Source organism: Oncorhynchus kisutch, linkage group LG16 (assembly GCF_002021735.2).
Source record: "Oncorhynchus kisutch isolate 150728-3 linkage group LG16, Okis_V2, whole genome shotgun sequence".
Lineage (NCBI taxonomy): Eukaryota > Metazoa > Chordata > Actinopteri > Salmoniformes > Salmonidae > Oncorhynchus > Oncorhynchus kisutch.
The window spans coordinates 10,931,753-10,951,352 of record NC_034189.2 but is presented as its reverse complement, the minus strand read 5'-3'; the positions used below and the strand labels follow the sequence as shown (position 1 = coordinate 10,951,352).

At 45.1% G+C, this 19,600-nt stretch overlaps 1 protein-coding gene across 1 annotated transcript in view; it reads left to right on the top strand.

Moving 5' to 3' along the window:
• Window positions 1-19,600, top strand: part of LOC109881685 (5-hydroxytryptamine receptor 2C) — a 281,372-nt gene that overhangs the window by 234,129 nt on the left and 27,643 nt on the right. The window contains exons 4-5 of the mRNA XM_031791781.1: window positions 4,943-5,724; window positions 6,456-6,651. Coding sequence (XP_031647641.1) covers window positions 5,506-5,724; window positions 6,456-6,651 — 415 coding nt within the window. The 5' untranslated portion in view covers window positions 4,943-5,505. The remainder of the gene's footprint in view (window positions 1-4,942; window positions 5,725-6,455; window positions 6,652-19,600) is intronic.

Sequence of the window (19,600 nt, the reverse complement as noted above, 5' to 3'; positions counted from 1 at the left end):
ACCAATGGACAACCAATGGACAACCAGTGGGCAACCAATGGGCAACCAATGGGCAACCAATGGACAACCAATGAACAACCAATGGACAACCAGTGGACAACCAATGGACAACCAATGGGCAACCAATGGACAACCAATGGACAACCAATGGACAACCAATGAACAACCAATGGACAACCAATGGACAACCAATGGACAACCAGTGGGCAACCAGTGGGCAACCAATGGGCAACCAATGGACAACCAATGGTGAAGCTCAATAGGTTGTTCAGGAGACTTGGTATCGCTGAATGGAGGCATCACCACGGTCGCTACACTGTACCAACACAGTCTCATGGAAGAATACCCTGTGAAGGTGGCACTTCCTCATACGTTCGGGGTCACGTCCGAGGTCACATCTGGGGTGACGTCCGGGGTCACGTCTGGGTCACGTCCGGGGTCACGTCTGGGTCACGTCCGGGGTCACGTCCGGGGTCTTATGATTATCATCAACTTCATGAAAACGTTTCAGTTATAAACTTACATTCCTGTTTAGGTTTAGTCATACCCGATGCCTTCCATCAAAATATTTGAAGCTCGAGATGTAAGACACATTACACAATTCCAAAATTATATAAAAATTGGACTTGTTTACTGCTCTAATTACGTTGGTAACCAGTTTATAATAGCAATAAGGCATCTCGGGGGTTTGTGGTATATGACTAATATACCACGGCTAAGGGCTGTGTCCAGGCTACACTCCACTTCGCGCCGTGCCTAAGAACCACCCTTACCCGTGATATATTGGTCGTTATACCACACCGCCTCCTTATTGGTTAATGAGAACCTCCCGCCTAAATTGATTTGGTTGCTACGACGACCGTGAATCATCACTGAGACAGGAAGGATGAATGACTGTCTGTCATTATGATACAGAGATCACACACACATATACACACACACACAGACACAGACACACACACACACACAGGATGAATGTGACTGACTGTCATTATGATACAGACTTCATATTGATAGAGACATCAGACTATCAGTTTGTGATGCTGTCGCAGGAAGAGAGAGGGAGATAGAGAGAGGGGGGAGAGAGTGAGAGAGAGAGGGAGAGAGAGATAGAGAGAGAGGGGGGGAAGAGAGAGAGAGAGAGAGGGGGGAGAGAGAGAGAGATGGGGGGAGGGGGAGAGAGCGATAGAGAGGGGGGGAGAGAGAGATGGGGGGGGAGGGGGTTGGAGTGAGAGAGAAATAGACACCATGATGAATCATGGTCATCATTAAGCTACAGTATGACCCCAAGTTTGGCTCTGTATGTCTCCCTGTCTCTGTCTCTATCTCCCTCTATGGCCCTATACCTCTCTCCCTTCTCTCCCTCTCTCTCTTTCTGTCTCCCTCTTTTTCTCTCTCTCTCTCTGTGTGTCTCTCTCTCTCTCTCTCTCTCTGTCTCTCTCTGTCTCTCTCTCTCTGTCTCTCTCTCTGTCTCCCTCTCTTTCTCTCTCTCTGTGTCTCTCTCTCTCTCTTTCTGTCTCCCTCTTTTTCTCTCTCTCTCTGTCTCTCCCTCTCTCTCTCTCTGTCTCCCTCTCTTTCTCTCTCTCTGTGTCTCTCTCTCTCTCTTTCTGTCTCCCTCTTTTTCTCTCTCTCTCTGTCTCTCCCTCTCTCTCTTTCTGTCTCCCTCTTTTTCTCTCTCTCTCTGTCTCTCCCTCTCTCTCTTTCTGTCTCCCTCTTTTTCTCTCTCTCTCTGTGTCTCTCTCTCTCTCTCTCTCTGTCTCTCTCTGTCTCTCTCTCTCTGTCTCTCTCTCTGTCTCCCTCTCTTTCTCTCTCTCTGTGTCTCTCTCTTTCTCTCTCTGTGTCTCTATCTCCCTCTATGGCCCTCTACCTCTCTCCCTTCTTTGCTCTCTCTCTTTCTGTCTCTATGTCTCCATATCTCTCTCCCCCCTCTCTTTCTCTCTCTTTCTGTTTAGTTGTGTTCCCTTCGTATCTATTTCATTTAATATATATCTTAAATGGCCGCATTTTCATGACTTTGACAATGCAAATTCAAGGCTTATTCTTAGCCTGTTAAACAAGGAATAGGGAAGTTAAATTCACGTCACTGGCACATCGTATAACTATAATACAGCTGGTAGATCTCTTCCTGTTTAGTTGTGTTCCTTTCGAATCTACACTATCTCTGTCTCTCTCTCCAAGAGTGTGCAAAGCTGTCATCAAGGCAAAGGGTGGCAACTTTGAAGAGTCTCAAATATAAAACATACTTTGATTTGATTACACTTTTTTTGGTTACTACATGATTCCGTATGTGTTATTCCATAGTTTTGATGTCTTCACTAATATTCTACAATGTAGAACATAGTAACAAATAAAGAAAGATAAACCCTGGAATGAGTAGGTGTGTCCAGACTTTTGACTGGCACTGTACATCTTGAATAGTTTTTCTCTTGTCATCTATTTGATCCTTTCTATCCTGCTGTTTTACAGCCCTGTTTACCGCCCTGTAGGCTCTGGCAGTCTGGGACGTATTGCCTGAACAACGCCAGGGCTGCTTCTCAATATGCGCACTATTCCCTATATAGTGCACTACTTTTGACCACGGCCCATAGGGACAATGGAAAAGGTTCCATTTGGAATGCAGCCCATATAAGTGTATCCCATTTCATTATTCTAAGCCTCCCGAACTGCATTAGTTTTATAGGCATTCGAGGCTGTAGGCTGTTTATCTCAAGTAAACAGATACACACACATAAACACACACACAGCCTTGTATAACTTTTTTAAATTGTATTTATTTTACCTTTATTTAACTAGGCAAGTCAGTTAAGAACAAATTCTTATTTACAATGACGGCCTACGAAAAGACAAAAGGCCTCCTGCGTCGACGGGGGATTAAAAATAAATATAAAATCAAATATGAATATAGGACAAAACACACATCACGACAAGAGAGACAACACAACACTACATAAAGAGAGACCTAAGACAACAACACAGCATGGCAGCGACACATGACAACACAGCATGGTAGCAACACAACATGACAACACAGCATGGTAGCAACACAACATGACAACACAGCATGGTAGCAACACAACATGACAACACAGCATGGTAGCAACACAACATGACCACAACATGGTAGCAACACAACATGGTAGCAGCACAAATATATGGTACAAACATCATTGGGTAAAGTCAACAGCACAACGGGCAAGAACGTAGAGACAACAATACATCACACAAAGCAGACACAACTGTCAGTAAGAGTGTCCATGATTGAGTCTTTGAATGAAGAGATTGAGATAAAACTGTCCAGTTTGAGTGTTTGTTGCAGCTCGTTCCAGTCACTAGCTGCAGAGAACTGAAAAGGGGAGTGACCCAGGGATGTGTGTGCTTTGGGGACCTTTAATAGAATGTGACTGGCAGGACGGGTGTTGTATGTGGAGGATGAGGGCTGCAGTAGATATCTCAGATAGGGGGGAGTGAGGACTAAGAGGGTTTTATAAATAAGCATCAACCAGTGGGTTTTGCGACAGGTTTACAGAGGTGACCAGTTTACAGAGGAGTATAGACTGCAGTGATGTGTCCTATAAGGAGCATTGGTGGCAAATCTGATGGCCGAATGGTAAAGAACATCTAGCCGCTCGAGAGCACCCTTACCTACCGATCTAGAAATGATGTCTCTGTAATCTAGCATGGGTAGGATGGTCATCTGAATCAGGGTTAGTTTGGCAGCTGGGGTGAAAGAGGAGCGATTACAAAAGAGGAAACCAAGTCTAGATTTAACTTTAGCCTGCAAATTTGATATGTGCTGAGAGAAGGACAGTGCACCGTCTAGCCATACTCCCAAGTTCTGTATGAGGTGACGACCTCAATCTCTAAACCCTCAGAGGTAGTAATCACACCTGTGGGGAGAGGGGCATTCTTCTTACCAAACCACATGACCTTTGTATTGGAGGTGTTCAGACCAAGGTTAAGGGTAGAGAAAGCTTGTTGGACACTAAGAAAGCTTTGTTGTAGAGCATTTAACACAAAATCCGGTTCGGGGCCAGCTGAGTATTAGACTGTATCATCTGCATATAAATGGATGAGAGAGCTTCCTACTGCCTGAGCTATGTTGTTGATGTAAATTGAGAAGAGTGTGGGACCTAGGATCGAGCCTTGGGGTACTCCCTTGGTGACAGGCAGTGGCTGAGACAACAGATGTTCTGACATTATACACTGCACTCTTTGAGAGAGGTAGTTAGCAAACCATTCCAAAGACCCCTCAGAGACACCAATACTCCTTAGCCAGCCAACAAGAATGGAATGGTCAACCATATCAAAAGCTTTGGCCAAGTCAATAAAAATAGTAGCACCACATTTCTTAGAATAAAGGGCAATGGTGACATCATTAAGGACCTTTAAGGTTGCAGTGACACACCTTGTTGGGACACACAATTCAGTACCATTCAAAATCCTATTTTCCCTAACCCCTAAACTTAATGCTAACCTTAACAGTAATTGTAACCTTAACTCCAAACCAACCTAGAAATAGCATTTGACCTTGTGGGGACTAACAACATTTTTGTTTGTTTACTATTCTTGTGGGGACATCTGGCCCCACACACATGCACACTCACACAGAAACATGCACACACACAGCAGGGGCAACAGGTAGCCTAGTGGTTAGAGTGTAGGGGCGGCAGGTAGACTAGTGGTTAGAGTGTAGAGGCGGCAGGTAGCCTAGTGGTTAGAGTGTAGGGGCAACAGGTAGCCTAGTGGTTAGAGTGTTGGACTTGTAACCGAAAGGTTGCAAGATCAAATCCCTGAGCTGATAAGGTAAAAAACTGTTTCTCTGCCCCTGAACAGGGCAGTTAATCCACTGTTCCTGGTCTGTCATTGAAAATAAGAATACATTCTTAACTAAATAAAAGAATTACACACAGTCCAGCTCACTGTTGTCTTTCCTTTTCTCTAGAGCTTTCTGGACATGGAGAAGAAGAACCGATGCTTCTTATCTGAAAGAGGAAAGTAACCAACAACACAAAGGTCTTCGAAAGAAGACCTTCCTGGAAAACCACAGTGGACTCTTCCTACAAGACTGTGCTGGCCTGCTGAGCTAAAGCTAGAGCTAAAGCCTACACTCAGCTTAGGGTCAGGGGCGTTGTCCCCAGAACTAGTTGGTGCTCTACTTCAAAAGAACACTACATCAACATGAACATCAGAGGACTTCCAAGTGGACCTTAACTGGAGTCTGGACTGGTTCCTTTTGTGAACATAATGAGACAGCACCAAAATACTATTTTACCCTAGAACCCAGACCAAGTCGACTCCCAACTCTCTGAATGTCCCGATAGGACTTTCTAAGTGGATGAACTTGGACTATCCACAACTAGAAAACACCTTTTAACCCCCAACCAAGCCAATCCCAAGTATCCTGATGACCTGTGGTCCTCTGGGTGGGTCCACTGCCCCCCTCTGGTGGTGACTGGGGTGTAGTCCAGGTCCAGCCACCTCCAGACCCCAGGGGACCATCCCAGGATGGGAACCCCAGGAGGAGTAGCCTTACTGGGGGGCTTTGGTTCTTCCACCACGCCCTCTCTGGAGATGGGGGGCTGGATGGTCTGGCCAGGGGGGAATAACTCCACCTACCGTGGACTAAACCAGAGTCTACCCTGGGTGGCCGGGGACGGGGGAGCGGACAGCAACCTGTCATTGGGATCCCAGGCGGAGGTGGTGTTGAGAGCATCGCCCATGAAGGTCAGACCGTTTAACACTTTATTTTGTATTGTTTGTATTTATCTCTGTTATTAATATTATGATTATAGATTGTTAATGCTGTTGCTACGGAAAGTGCTATATATAGAAAAACAATCACTTCAATACCAGGGTAGGTATTTTGAGTGTACCCATTAGTTTACCAGTTATCTGCCATGGTCAAAGGTTCAGATGTTCTATGACTGCTCCAGTCATCAAATCAAATCAAATCACATTTTATTTGTCACACATACACATGGTTAGCAGATGTTAATGCGAGTGTAGCGAAATGCTTGTGCTTCTAGTTCCGACAATGCAGTAATAACCAACGAGTAATCTAACCTAACAATTCCACAACTACTACCTTATACACACAAGTGTAAAGGGATAAAGAATATGTACATAAAGATATATGAATGAGTGATGGTACAGAACGGCATAGTCAAGATGCAGTAGATGGTATAGAGTACAGTATATACATATGAGATGAGTAATGTAGGGTATGTAAACATTATATTAAGTGGCATTGTTTAAAGTGGCTAGTGATACATTTTTTAAATGTATGGCAGCAGCCACTCAATGTTAGTGGTGGCTGTTTAACAGTCTGATGGCCTTGAGATAGAAGCTGTTTTTCAGTCTCTCGGTCCCTGCTTTGATGCACCTGTACGGACCATTCTAGTCATTCTATTTCTATGGTGCTAGCTATACAAATCAAGTTTGGTTGTATTTTGAAGGAGAAGAACTGGCCGGCGCTTCTCATCCTAGTCATCATCGCGCTGACGGTGGGCGGAAACATCCTGGTGATTCTGGCCGTCTCACTAGAGAAGAAGCTTCAGAATGCTACAAACTTCTTCCTGAGGTCGTTGGCCGTGGCCGACATGCTGGTGGGGATACTGGTGATGCCTATATCACTGATCAACATACTCTATGGTGAGTACAACTACTTCAACCCCTTACCTGACTTTAAAACCCATCAGCCCTAATCATGGGGAAACTACAGTACCCATAGACATGCTGGTGGGGATACTAGTGATGCCTATATCACTGATCAACATACTCTATGGTGAGTACAACTACTTCAACCCCTTACCTGACTTTAAAACCCATCAGCCCTTATCATGGGGAAACTACAGTACACATAGACATGCTGGTGGGGATACTGGTGATGCCTATATCCCCCACACTCACTGGTGGGGATACTAGTGATGCCTACATCACTGATCTATATACTATATCCCCCATACTCACTGGTGGGGATACTAGTGATGCCTACGTCACTGATCTATATACTATATCCCCCATACTCACTGGTGGGGATACTAGTGATGCCTATATCACTGATCTATATACTATATCCCCCATACTCACTGGTGGGGATACTAGTGATGCCTACATCACTGATCTATATACTATATCCCCCATACTCACTGGTGGGGATACTAGTGATGCCTATATCACTGATCTATATATTATATCCCCCACACTCACTGGTGGGGATACTAGTGATGCCTACATCACTGATCTATATACTATATCCCCCATACTCACTGGTGGGGATACTAGGGATGCCTACATCACTGATCTATATACTATATCCCCCATACTCACTGGTGGGGATACTAATGATGCCTATATCACTGATCTATATACTATATCCCCCATACTCACTGGTGGGGATACTAGTGATGCCTATATCACTGATCTATATACTATATCCCCCATACTCACTGGTGGGGATACTAGTGATGCCTATATCACTGATCTATATACTATATCCCCCATACTCACTGGTGGGCTGCGGTCCGGATCTGGACCCAGAACCCCGGTCCCGAGTATTTTTTTTGTTGGGGGGGGGGGACTGGGTCGGGATTCGACCCCTGGTATCATATAAACACACACGTATGTCGAACTGCAGGAAATGAGCTTTAAAACTGCAACATTTTCTCTGCGCCAACAAGTGGTGTGTGAACAGTTTGGCGTGCCATGGGTTGTGAGGTGGGGGTTTGTTACTAGGCCGATAAATGACAATATCCATCCGGACCTTGGACACCTAGGAAGTTTGTGTGACCAGACCTTCTCAAATAGTACTTGAGAATCCCTGTAATAGATGGTTAGAAGGACTACAATACCCATAATCCCTGTAATATATGCTAAAGGACTACAATACCCATAACCCCTGTACTATATGGTAAAGAGGACTACAATGCCTAGAACCCCTGTACTATACGGTAAAGAAGGACTACAATACCCAATACCCACGTACTGTATGGTAAAGGACTACAATACCCATAACCCCTGTACTATATGGCAGAGAAGGACTACAATACCCATAACCACTGTACTATATGGTAAAGAAGGACTACAATGCCCATAACCCCCTATCTCTCTCATCTGATGGTACATTCACATTGTCCTTGGTCCATCTCGTATTTTCCAGTTGGGGGATTTGTAAATGCGAGATTGAAGTGCTTTTGAAGTTGGAACAACTCTTCAACCAATGAGATTTTAGTTAGATGGCTAAGCTAACTAACATCGTAAGTTAGCTAGCTTGCTCTCCTTGTCAATGTGTCAAACCAACTTCCGTCAATACTTGGACGCAGTGTGGGTGAGTAAAGGCCGTTACCCTAGCCATATCTCTTAATCTCAGCCAAAAGCATTAGGCTACATTAGGATGTGATCCTTTGCCTAGTCAAAACAGATCAGTCTGTTGGAGGATTACCTGTGGTGGCCCTGCTAAATGTTAGACTTGGGAGTACTCTGTTGTGTGTCAACTGTCAACTGTCTGTCTGTGTCTCTCTCTGTAACTCTCTGACTGTCTGTGTCTCTCTCAGTATCCCCCTGTCTGTCTGTCTGTCTGTCTGTCTGTCTGTCTGTCTGTCTGTCTGTCTGTCTGTCTGTCTGTCTGTCTGTCTGTCTGTCTGTCTGTCTGTCTGTCTGTCTGTCTGTCTGTCTGTCTGTCTGTCTGTGTCTCTCTCTCTCTCTCTCTTAAGCTTTCCTTAATTTTGGGTCAGTCACAGTGGTCAGGTATTCTGCCGCTGTGTACTCTCTGTGTAGGGCCAAATAGCATTCTAGTTTGCTCTGTCTTTTTGTTAATTCTTTCCAATGTGTCAAGTAATTATCTTTTTGTTTTCTCATGATTTGGTTGGGTCTAATTGTGTTGCTGTCCTGGGGGGTGTTGCTGTCCTCTGTAGGGTGTGTTTGTGTTTGTGAACAGAGCCCCAGGACCAACTTGCTTAGGGGACTCTTCTCCAGGTTCATCTCTCTGTAGGTGATGGCTTTGTTATGGAAGGTTTGGGAATCGCTTCCTTTTAGGTGGTTATAGAATTTAACGGCTCTTTTCTGGATTTTGACAATTAGTGGGTATCGGCCTAATTCTGCTCTGCATGCATTATTTGGTGTTCTACGTTGTGCACGGAGGATATTTTTGCAGAATTCTGCGTGCAGAGTCTCAATTTGGTGTTTGTCCCATTTTGTGAAGTCTTGGTTGGTGAGCGGACCCCAGACCTCGCAACCATAAAGGGCAATGGGCTCTATGACTGATCCTAATTGGTATGTTGAAATTGATGTTCCTTTTGATGGCATAGGATGCCCTTCTTGCCTTGTCTCTCAGATCGTTCACAGCTTTGTGGAAGTTACCTGTGGCGCTGAGGTTTAGGCCAAGGTATGTATATATTTTTTGTGTGCTCTAGGGCAACAGTGTCTAGATGGAATTTGTATTTGTGGTCCTGGTGACTGGACCTTTTTTGGAACACCATTATTTTGGTCTTACTGAGATTTACTGTCAGGGCCCAGGTCTGACAGAATCTGTGCATAAGATCTAGGTGCTGCTGTAGGCCCTCCTTGGTTGGTGACAGAAGCACCAGATCATCAGCAAACAGCAGACATTTGACTTCGGATTCTAGTAGGGTGAGACCGGGTGCTGCAGACTTTTCTAGTGCCCGCGCCAATTCGTTGATATATATGTTGAAGAGGGTGGGGCTCAAGCTGCATCCCTGTCTCACCCCACGACCCTGTGTGAAGAAATGTGTGTGTTTTTTGCAAATTTTAACCGCACACTTGTTGTTTGTGTACATGGATTTTATAATGTCGTATGCTTTACCCCCCAACACCACTTTCCATCAGTTTGTATAGCAGACCCTCATGCCAAATTGACTCTAAGGCTTTTTTGAAATCAACAAAGCATGAGAAGACTTTGCCTTTGTGTTGGTTTGTTTGGTTGTCAATTAGGGTGTGCAGGGTGAATACATGGTCTGTTGTACGGTAATTTGGTAAAAAGCCAATTTGACATTTGCTGAGTACAGTGTTTTCATTGAGGAAATGTACGAGTCTGCTGTTAATGATAATGCAGAAGATTTTCCCAAGGTTACTGTTGACGCATATTCCACGGTAGTTATTGGGGTCAAATTTGTCTCCACTTTTGTTGATTGGGGTGATCAGTCATTGGTTCCAAATAATGGGGAAGATGCCAGAGCTAAGGATGATGTTAAAGAGTTTTAGTATAGCCAATTGGAATTTGTTGTCTGTATATTTGATCATTTCATTGAGGATACCATCAACACCACAGGCCTTTTTGGGTTGGAGGGTTTTTATTTTGTCCTGTAACTCTTTCAATGTAATTGGAGAATCCAGTGGGTTCTGGTAGTCTTTAATAGTTGATTCTAAGATCTGTATTTGATCATGTATATCTTTTTCCTCATTATTCTTTGTTATAGAGCCAAAACGATTGGAGAAGTGGTTTACCCATACATCTCCATTTTGGATAAATAATTCTTCGTGTTGTTGTTTGTTTAGTGTTTTCCAATTTTCTCTCTCTCTCTCTCTCTCTCTCTCTCTCTCTCTCTCTCTCTCTCTCTCTCTCTCTCTCTCTGTGTCTCTCTCTGTATCTCCCTGTCTGTGTCTCTCTCTGTATCTCTCTGTCTGTCTGTGTCTCTTGCTGTCTGTCTCTCTGTCTTTCTCAGTATCCCCCTGTCTCTCTCTCTCTCTCTGTATTTCTCTCTGTTTCTCTCAGTATCTCTGTCTGTTTTTCTTTCTCTCAATTCAATTCAATAGGTTTCACTGGCATGGGAAACATATGTTAACATTGCCAAAGCAAGTGAAGTAGATACAGAGAGAGGCAGAGAGATCTCTCTCTCTCTCCCTCTCTCTGTCTCTGTCTCTGTCTGTTTCTCTCTGTCTGTGTGTCTGCCTCTGTAGGACTATATGAGTGACATAGCACATGTACATGTGTGTTGAAGGATTACCTGGTGGCCCAACTAGCTGCTAGACTTGGGGTGCTACAGTATGTCAGGTTGTAGTGCTCAATGGTCTATGAGTACCCTGTCTAAACATTATGTTAGTGTTATGTACCCTGTCTAAACATTATGTTTGTGTTATGTACCCTGTCTAAACATTATGTTAGTGTTATGTACCCTGTCTAAACATTATGTTAGTGTTATGTACTATGTCTAAACATTATGTTAGTGTTATGTACCCTGTCTAAACATGATGTTAGTGTTATGTACCCGGTCTAAACATTATGTTAGTGTTATGTACCCTGTCTAAACATTATGTTAGTGTTATGTACCCTGTCTAAACATTATGTTCGTGTTATGTACCCTGTCTAAACATTATGGTAGTGTTATGTACCATGTCTAAACATTATGTTAGTGTTATGTACCATGTCTAAACATTATGTTGGTGTTATGTACCCTGTCTAAACATGATGTTAGTGTTATGTACCCGGTCTAAACATTATGTTAGTGTTATGTACCCGGTCTAAACATTCTGTTAGTGTTATGTACCCTGTCTAAACATTATGTTAGTGTTATGTACCCTGTCTAAACATTATGTTAGTGTTAGGTACCCTGTCTAAACATTATGTTAGTGTTAGGTACCCTGTCTAAACATTCTGTTAGTGTAGTCTGTGTAAACTGTCTCTGTCTCTGTGAGTGCATTAAGGTGTTGGTGTCACTTTGGGATATAGGATTGTTATTTCTGTACTGTCTGTCTCTCTCTCTCTGTTGCTTTATTGGCATGACGTAAGAATGTACATATTGCCAAAGCGTAGATTGTCAATGGGACAGTCAGTAACAATATTAATCAATGGTCTCTGTTCCTCTCCCTGAGTTTCTCTCTCGTTTTCTCTCCCTGAGTTTCTCTCTCGTTTTCTCTCCCTGTGTTTCTCTCTCGTTTTCTCTCCCTGTGTTTCTCTCTCGTTTTCTCTCCCTGTGTTTCTCTCTCGTTTTCTCTCCCTGTGTTTCTCTCTCGTTTTCTCTCCCTGTGTTTCTCTCTCGTTTTCTCTCCCTGTGTTTCTCTCTCGTTTCTCTCCCTGTGTTTCTCTCTCATTTTCTCTCCCTGAGTTTCTCTCTCATTTTCTCTCCCTGTGTTTCTCTCTCGTTTTCTCTCCCTGTGTTTCTCTCTCATTTTCTCTCCCTGTGTTTCTCTCTCATTTTCTCTCCCTGAGTTTCTCTCTCATTTTCTCTCCCTCTATTTCTCTCTCTCATTTTCTCTCCCTGTGTTTCTCTCTCGTTTTCTCTCCCTGTGTTTCTCTCTCGTTTTCTCTCCCTGAGTTTCTCTCTCGTTTTCTCTCCCTGAGTTTCTCTCTCGTTTTCTCTCCCTCTATTTCTCTCTCTTGTTTTCTCTCCCTCCATTTCTCTCTCTTGTTTCTGTCTGTTAGTCTCTCCCTGTTTCTCTCTGTTTATGTCTGTTTCTCTCTATGTTTCTCTCTCTCTCTCGTCCCCCCCTCTCTCTCGCTCTCTCTCTGTCTGTCTATCTCTGTCTATCTATCTACCTGTTGGATGGATAATGTATCCAGGATGGATAATGTATCTAGGATGGATAATGTACCTAAGATGGTAGTGTGGGAGCTATGGGAGAACAGAACGCACACACACACACACACACACACACACACACACACACACACACACACACACACACACACACACACACACACACTATGTCTTGTAACACACACACTGAAACACAGACACATACAGCATTGCAATCCACCTGCTACCACTTTAATTGAAAAACAAAACAAATTAAATTATATTTTATTTGTCACATGCGCCGATACAACAGGTTCAGACCGTGAACTGCTTATTACAAATCCTTAACCAACAATTCAGTTCAAGAAATAGAGTTAATAAAATATTTACTCAATAAACTAAAGTAAATCTAATCAATCAAAAGTAAAACAATAAATGTAAATAACAATAACGAGGCTCAATTCAGGCTGGTACCGTGTCAATATGCGGGAGTGCAGGTTAATCGAGCTCATTTGCAAAGTGACTATGCATAGATAATAAAAAGCAAGTAGCATCAGTGTAAAAACAAAGGGGGTAGTGGCCATTTGATTAGTTTAGTAATTCAGCAGTCTTATGACCTGGGGGTAGAAGCTGTTAAGGAGTCTTTTGGTCTTAGACTTGGCGCTCCGGTAGCCATAAGGGCTTCATAGCATATTGATGTTAACCACTGTACCATGTCCTGCAGACACCCCTAACACACACACACACACACACATACACACACACACACACACACACAGCTCATCCTGCAATGACCCAGGCAGATGTGTGTTATCCCATCATCCATATTAAATGGTCTTACATGGCTGATTACTAAAATGTGTGTGTGTGTGTGTGTGTGTGTGTGTGTGTGTGCATGCGTCTTTCTCTCTCTGCTCAGCCACTCAGCCAAAGCCTTGATTAAATAATGACTTTAATTAGGAAATTATGTTTCTGTCTGAACAAATGGAGGGACAAAGAGAGTTCACAGTGTGTGTCTGTGTGTGACAGGTGGTTGTACACACACACACTGTGTAGGTTCGTTTATTAGGATTCACATTGGCACATGCAGCATCTACTCTTCCTGGTGTCCAAATAAAGCATATAAACACATGACAGAGTACAACATCAGATATTACATTAAATACAAATAAGAAAATTATAGTTATGGAAATACACCAAAATGATTACATACATATTCATACAGTTATATACATAGTAATATTGTTATATTTAAATTAGAACTTCAGAGAGAGGAGAGGTGCTGTTTTTAAAGCTAAACTTGTTTTTTGCCTCTGGTGACAGAGCATTCCACCGTGACATGGCTCTATACATAATTAAGCGACGCATTAAGCCTGTTTTTGTTTTGGTGAAGAAACCCATAGTGGCCTGTCTGGTGGGGTATCTATGTCTGTTTTGAATGTATGCAAATAGATTGTACAAGTCGTTCAGCATTTTTCAATACACAAATGTTTCTTAAAAAGACTAGGAGAGAAGCAGTTAGTTTCTCCTCAACCCTCAACCATGAAAGACTATCATGCACGTTCAAATCAAAACAAACTTTATTAGTCACATGCGCTGAGAACAACCTTACTGTGAAATGCTGACTGACAAGCCCTTAACTAACAGTGCAGCTCAAGGAAGACTTAAGAAAATATTTACCAAATAAACGAAAGAAAAAAATAATCAAAACTAACACAATAAAATAACAATTTTTTTTTATTTATTTTTTTATTTCACCTTTATTTAACCAGGTAGGCTAGTTGAGAACACCTTTATTTAACCAGGTAGGCTAGTTGAGAACACCTTTATTTAACCAGGTAGGCTAGTTGAGAACACCTTTATTTAACCAGGTAGGCTAGTTGAGAACACCTTTATTTAACCAGGTAGGCTAGTTGAGAACACCTTTATTTAACCAGGTAGGCTAGTTGAGAACAAGTTCTCATTTGCAACTGCGACCTGGCCAAGATAAAGCATAGCAGTGTGAGCATACAACAAAGAGTTACACATGGAGTAAACAATTAACAAGTCAATAACACAGTAGAAAACGAAGGGGGGGTCTATATACAATGTGTGCAAAAGGCATGAGGAGGTAGGCAAATAATTACAATTTTGCAGATTAACACTGGAGTGATAAAAGATCAGATGGTCATGTACAGGTAGAGATATTGGTGTGCAGAAGAGCAGAAAAGTAAATAAATAAAAACAGTACGGGGATGAGGTAGGTGAAAAGGGTGGGCTATTTACCAATAGACTATGTACAGCTGCAGCGATCGGTTAGCTGCTCAGATAGCTGATGTTTGAAGTTGGTGAGGGAGATGAAAGTCTCCAACTTCAGCGATTTTTGCAATTCGTTCCAGTCACAGGCAGCAGAGTACTGGAACGAAAGGCGGCCAAATGAGGTGTTGGCTTTAGGGATGATCAGTGAGATACACCTGCTGGAGCGCGTGCTACGGATGAGTGTTGCCATCGTGACCAGTGAGCTGAGATAAGGCGGAGCTTTACCTAGCATAGACTTGTAGATGACCTGGAGCCAGTGGGTCTGGCGACGAATATGTAGCGAGGGCCAGCCGACTAGAGCATACAAGTCGCAGTGGTGGGTAGTATAAGGTGCTTTAGTGACAAAACGGATGGCACTGTGATAGACTGCATCCAGTTTGCTGAGTAGAGTGTTGGAAGCCATTTTGTAGATGACATCGCCGAAGTCGAGGATCGGTAGGATAGTCAGTTTTACTAGGGTAAGCTTGGCGGCTTGAGTGAAGGAGGCTTTGTTGCGGAATAGAAAGCCGACTCTTGATTTGATTTTCGATTGGAGATGTTTGATATGAGTCTGGAAGGAGAGTTTGCAGTCTAGCCAGACACCTAGGTACTTATAGACGTCCACATATTCTAGGTCGGAACCATCCAGGGTGGTGATGCTAGTCGGGCATGCAGGTGCAGGCAGCGACCGGTTGAAAAGCATGCATTTGGTTTTACTAGCGTTTAAGAGCAGTTGGAGGCCACGGAAGGAGTGTTGTATGGCATTGAAGCTTGTTTGGAGGTTAGATAGCACAGTGTCCAAAGACGGGCCGAAAGTATATAGAATGGTGTCGTCTGCGTAGAGGTGGATCAGGGAATCGCCCGCAGCAAGAGCAACATCATTGATATACACAGAGAAAAGAGTCGGCCCGAGAATTGAACCCTGTGGCACCCCCATAGAGACTGCCAGAGGACCGGACAGCATGCCCTCCGTTTTGACACACTGAACTCTGTCTGCAAAGTAATTGGTGAACCAGGCAAGGCAGTCATCCGAAAAAATAATGAGGATATATACAGGTGGTACCAGTACAGAGTCAATGTGGAGGCTATATACAGGGGGTACCGGTACTGAGTCAGTGTGGAGGCTATATACAGGGGGTACCGGTACTGAGTCAGTGTGGAGGCTATATACAGGGGGTACCGGTACTGAGTCAGTGTGGAGGCTATATACAGGGGGTACCGGTACTGAGTCAGTGTGGAGGCTATATACAGGGGGTACCCGGTACTGAGTCAGTGTGGGAGGCTAATATACAGGGGGTACCGGTACTGAGGGTCAGTGTGGAGGATATATACAGGGGGTACCGGTACTGAGTCAATGTGGAGGCTATATACAGGGGGTACCGGTACAGAGTCAATGTGGAGGCTATATACAGGGTGGTACCGGTACTGATCAGTGTGGAGGCTATATACAGGGGGTACCGACTGAGTCAGTGTACCGGTACCGGTACTGAGTCAGTGGTGGAGACTAATACAGGGGGTACCGGTACTGAGTCAGTGGTGAGGCTATATACAGGGGGGTACCGGTACTGAGTCAGTGTGGAGGATATAGTACAGGGGGTACCGGTACTGAGTCAGTGTGGAGGCTATATACAGGGGGTACCGGTACTGAGTCAGTGTGGAGGCTATATACAGGGGGTACCGGTACTGAGTCAGTGTGGAGGCTATATACAGGGGTACCGGTACTGAGTCAGTGTGGAGGCTATATACAGGGGGTACCGGTACTGAGTCAGTGTGGAGGCTATATACAGGGGGTACCGGTACTGAGTCAGTGTGGAGGCTATATACAGGGGGTACCGGTACTGAGTCAGTGTGGAGGCTATATACAGGGGGTACCGGTACTGAGTCAGTGTGGAGGCTATATACAGGGGGTACCGGTACTGAGTCAGTGTGGAGGCTATATACAGGGGGTACCGGTACTGAGTCAGTGTGGAGGCTATATACAGGGGGTACCGGTACTGAGTCAGTGTGGAGGCTATATACAGGGGGTACCGGTACTGAGTCAGTGTGGAGGCTATATACAGGGGGTACCGGTACTGAGTCAGTGTGGAGGCTATATACAGGGGGTACCGGTACTGAGTCAGTGTGGAGGCTATATACAGGGGGTACCGGTACTGAGTCAGTGTGGAGGCTATATACAGGGGGTACCGGTACTGAGTCAGTGTGGAGGCTATAGACAAGGGGGTACCGGTACTGAGTCAGTGTGGAGGCTATATACAGGGGGTACCGGTACTGAGTCAGTGTGGAGGCTATAGACAGGGGGTACCGGTACTGAGTCAGTGTGGAGGCTATATACAGGGGGTACCGGTACCGAGTCAGTGTGGAGGCTATATACAGGGGTTACCGGTACCGAGTCAGTGTGGAGGATATATACAGGGGGTACCGGTACCGAGTCAGTATGGAGGCTATATACAGGGGTTACCGGTACCGGAGTCAGTGTGGAGGATATATACAGGGGGTACCGGTACCGAGTCAGTGTGGAGGCTATATACAGGGGGTACCGGTACCGAGTCAGTGTGGAGGATATATACAGGGGGTACCGGTACCGAGTCAGTGTGGAGGCTATATACAGGGGGTACCGGTACCGAGTCAGTGTGGAGGCTATATACAGGGGGTACCGGTACTGAGTCAGTGTGGAGGCTATATACAGGGGGTACCGGTACCGAGTCAGTGTGGAGGCTATATACAGGGGGTACCGGTACTGAGTCAGTGTGGAGGCTATATACAGGGGCTACCGGTACTGAGTCAGTGTGGAGGCTATATACAGGGGGTACCGGTACTGAGTCAGTGTGGAGGCTATATACAGGGGGTACCGGTACTGAGTCAGTGTGGAGGCTATATACAGGGGGTACCGGTACTGAGTCAGTGTGGAGGCTATATAGCGGGGTACCGGTACTGAGTCAGTGTGGAGGCTATATACAGGGGGGTACCGGTACTGAGTCAGTGTGGAGGCTATATAGCGGGTGTACCGGTACTGAGTCAGTGTGGAGGCTATATACAGGGGGTACCGGTACTGAGTCAGTGTGGAGGCTATATAGCGGGGGTACCGGTACTGAGTCAGTGTGGAGGCTATATACAGGGGGTACCGGTACTGAGTCAGTGTGGAGGCTATATACAGGGGGTACCGGTACTGAGTCAGTGTGGAGGCTATATACAGGGGGTACCGGTACTGAGTCAGTGTGGAGGCTATATACAGGGGGTACCGGTACTGAGTCAGTGTGGAGGCTATATACAGGGGGTACCGGTACTGAGTCAGTGTGGAGGCTATATACAGGGGGTACCGGTACTGAGTCAGTGTGGAGGCTATATACAGGGGGTACCGGTACTGAGTCAGTGTGGAGGCTATATACAGGGGGGTACCGGTACTGAGTCAGTGTGGAGGCTATATACAGGGGGTACCGGTACTTAGTCAGTGTGGAGGCTATATACAGGGGGTACCGGTACCGAGTCAGTGTGGAGGATATATACAGGGGGTACCGGTACCGAGTCAGTGTGGAGGCTATATACAGGGGGGGGTACCGGGACTGAGTCAGTGTGGAGGCTATATACAGGGGGTACCAGTACAGAGTCAGTGTGGAGACTATATACAGGGGGTACCAGTACAGAGTCAGTGTGGAGGCTATATACAGGGGGTACCGGTACTGAGTCAGTGTGGAGGCTATATACAGGGGGTACCAGTACAGAGTCAGTGTGGAGACTATATACAGGGGGTACCAGTACAGAGTCAGTGTGGAGGCTATATACAGGGGGTACCGGTACTGAGTCAGTGTGGAGGCTATATACAGGGGGTACCAGTACAGAGTCAGTGTGGAGGCTATATACAGGGGGTACCGGTACTGAGTCAGTGTGGAGGCTATATACAGGGGGTACCAGTACAGAGTCAGTGTGGAGGCTATATACAGGGGGTACCGGTACTGAGTCAGTGTGGAGGCTATATACAGGGGGTACCAGTACAGAGTCAGTGTGGAGGCTATATACAGGGGGTACCGGTACTGAGTCAATGTGTAGGCTATCAAAGTCATTTGTACTTGTAGGTAGGGGTGAAGTGACAATGCATAGATAATAAACAGCGAGTAGCAGCAGTGTATAAACAAATGTAAATAGTCTGGGTGGCCATTTGATTAATTGTTCAGCAGTTTTATGGCTTGGGGGTAGAAGCTGTTAAGGAGCCTTTTGGTCCTAGACTTGGCGCTCCGGTACCGCTTGCCGTGTGTTAGCAGAGAGAACAGTCTATGACTTGGGTGACTGGAGACACATTTTGGGTGTTTCTTCTGACACCGTCTAGTGTAGAGGTTCTGGGTGGCAGGAAGCTTGGCCCCAGTAATGTACTGGGCCGTGCGCACAACCCTCTGTAGCGCCAAGCAGTTGTCATACCAGGCAGTGATGCAACCGGTCAGGATGCTCTCGATGGTGCAGCTTCAGAACTTTTTGAGGATCTGGGGACCCATGCCAATTCTTTTCAGTCTCCTGAGGGGGGAAAAGTGTTGTCGTGCTCCTCTTCACGACTGTCTTGGTGTGTTTGGACCATGAAAGTTTCTCGGTGATGTGGACACGGATGGACAAGGATGATGTGCTTTCTGTTAAGGGCAAAGCGTGCTGCTTGGTTTTGAGCCAGCTGCAGCTTTGCAAGGTCTTTCTTTGTTGCACCTGACCATATTACTGGACAGATGATGGGACAAGATCCTGAACAACTGTTGATCTTTGTGTCAAAAAACACAGAATATATGTTTGTTACAGACATACCTCTCCCCGTCTTCACAACATCTTTGTCAATATGACTTGACCATGATAACTCACCATCCAATGTTACTCCTGGG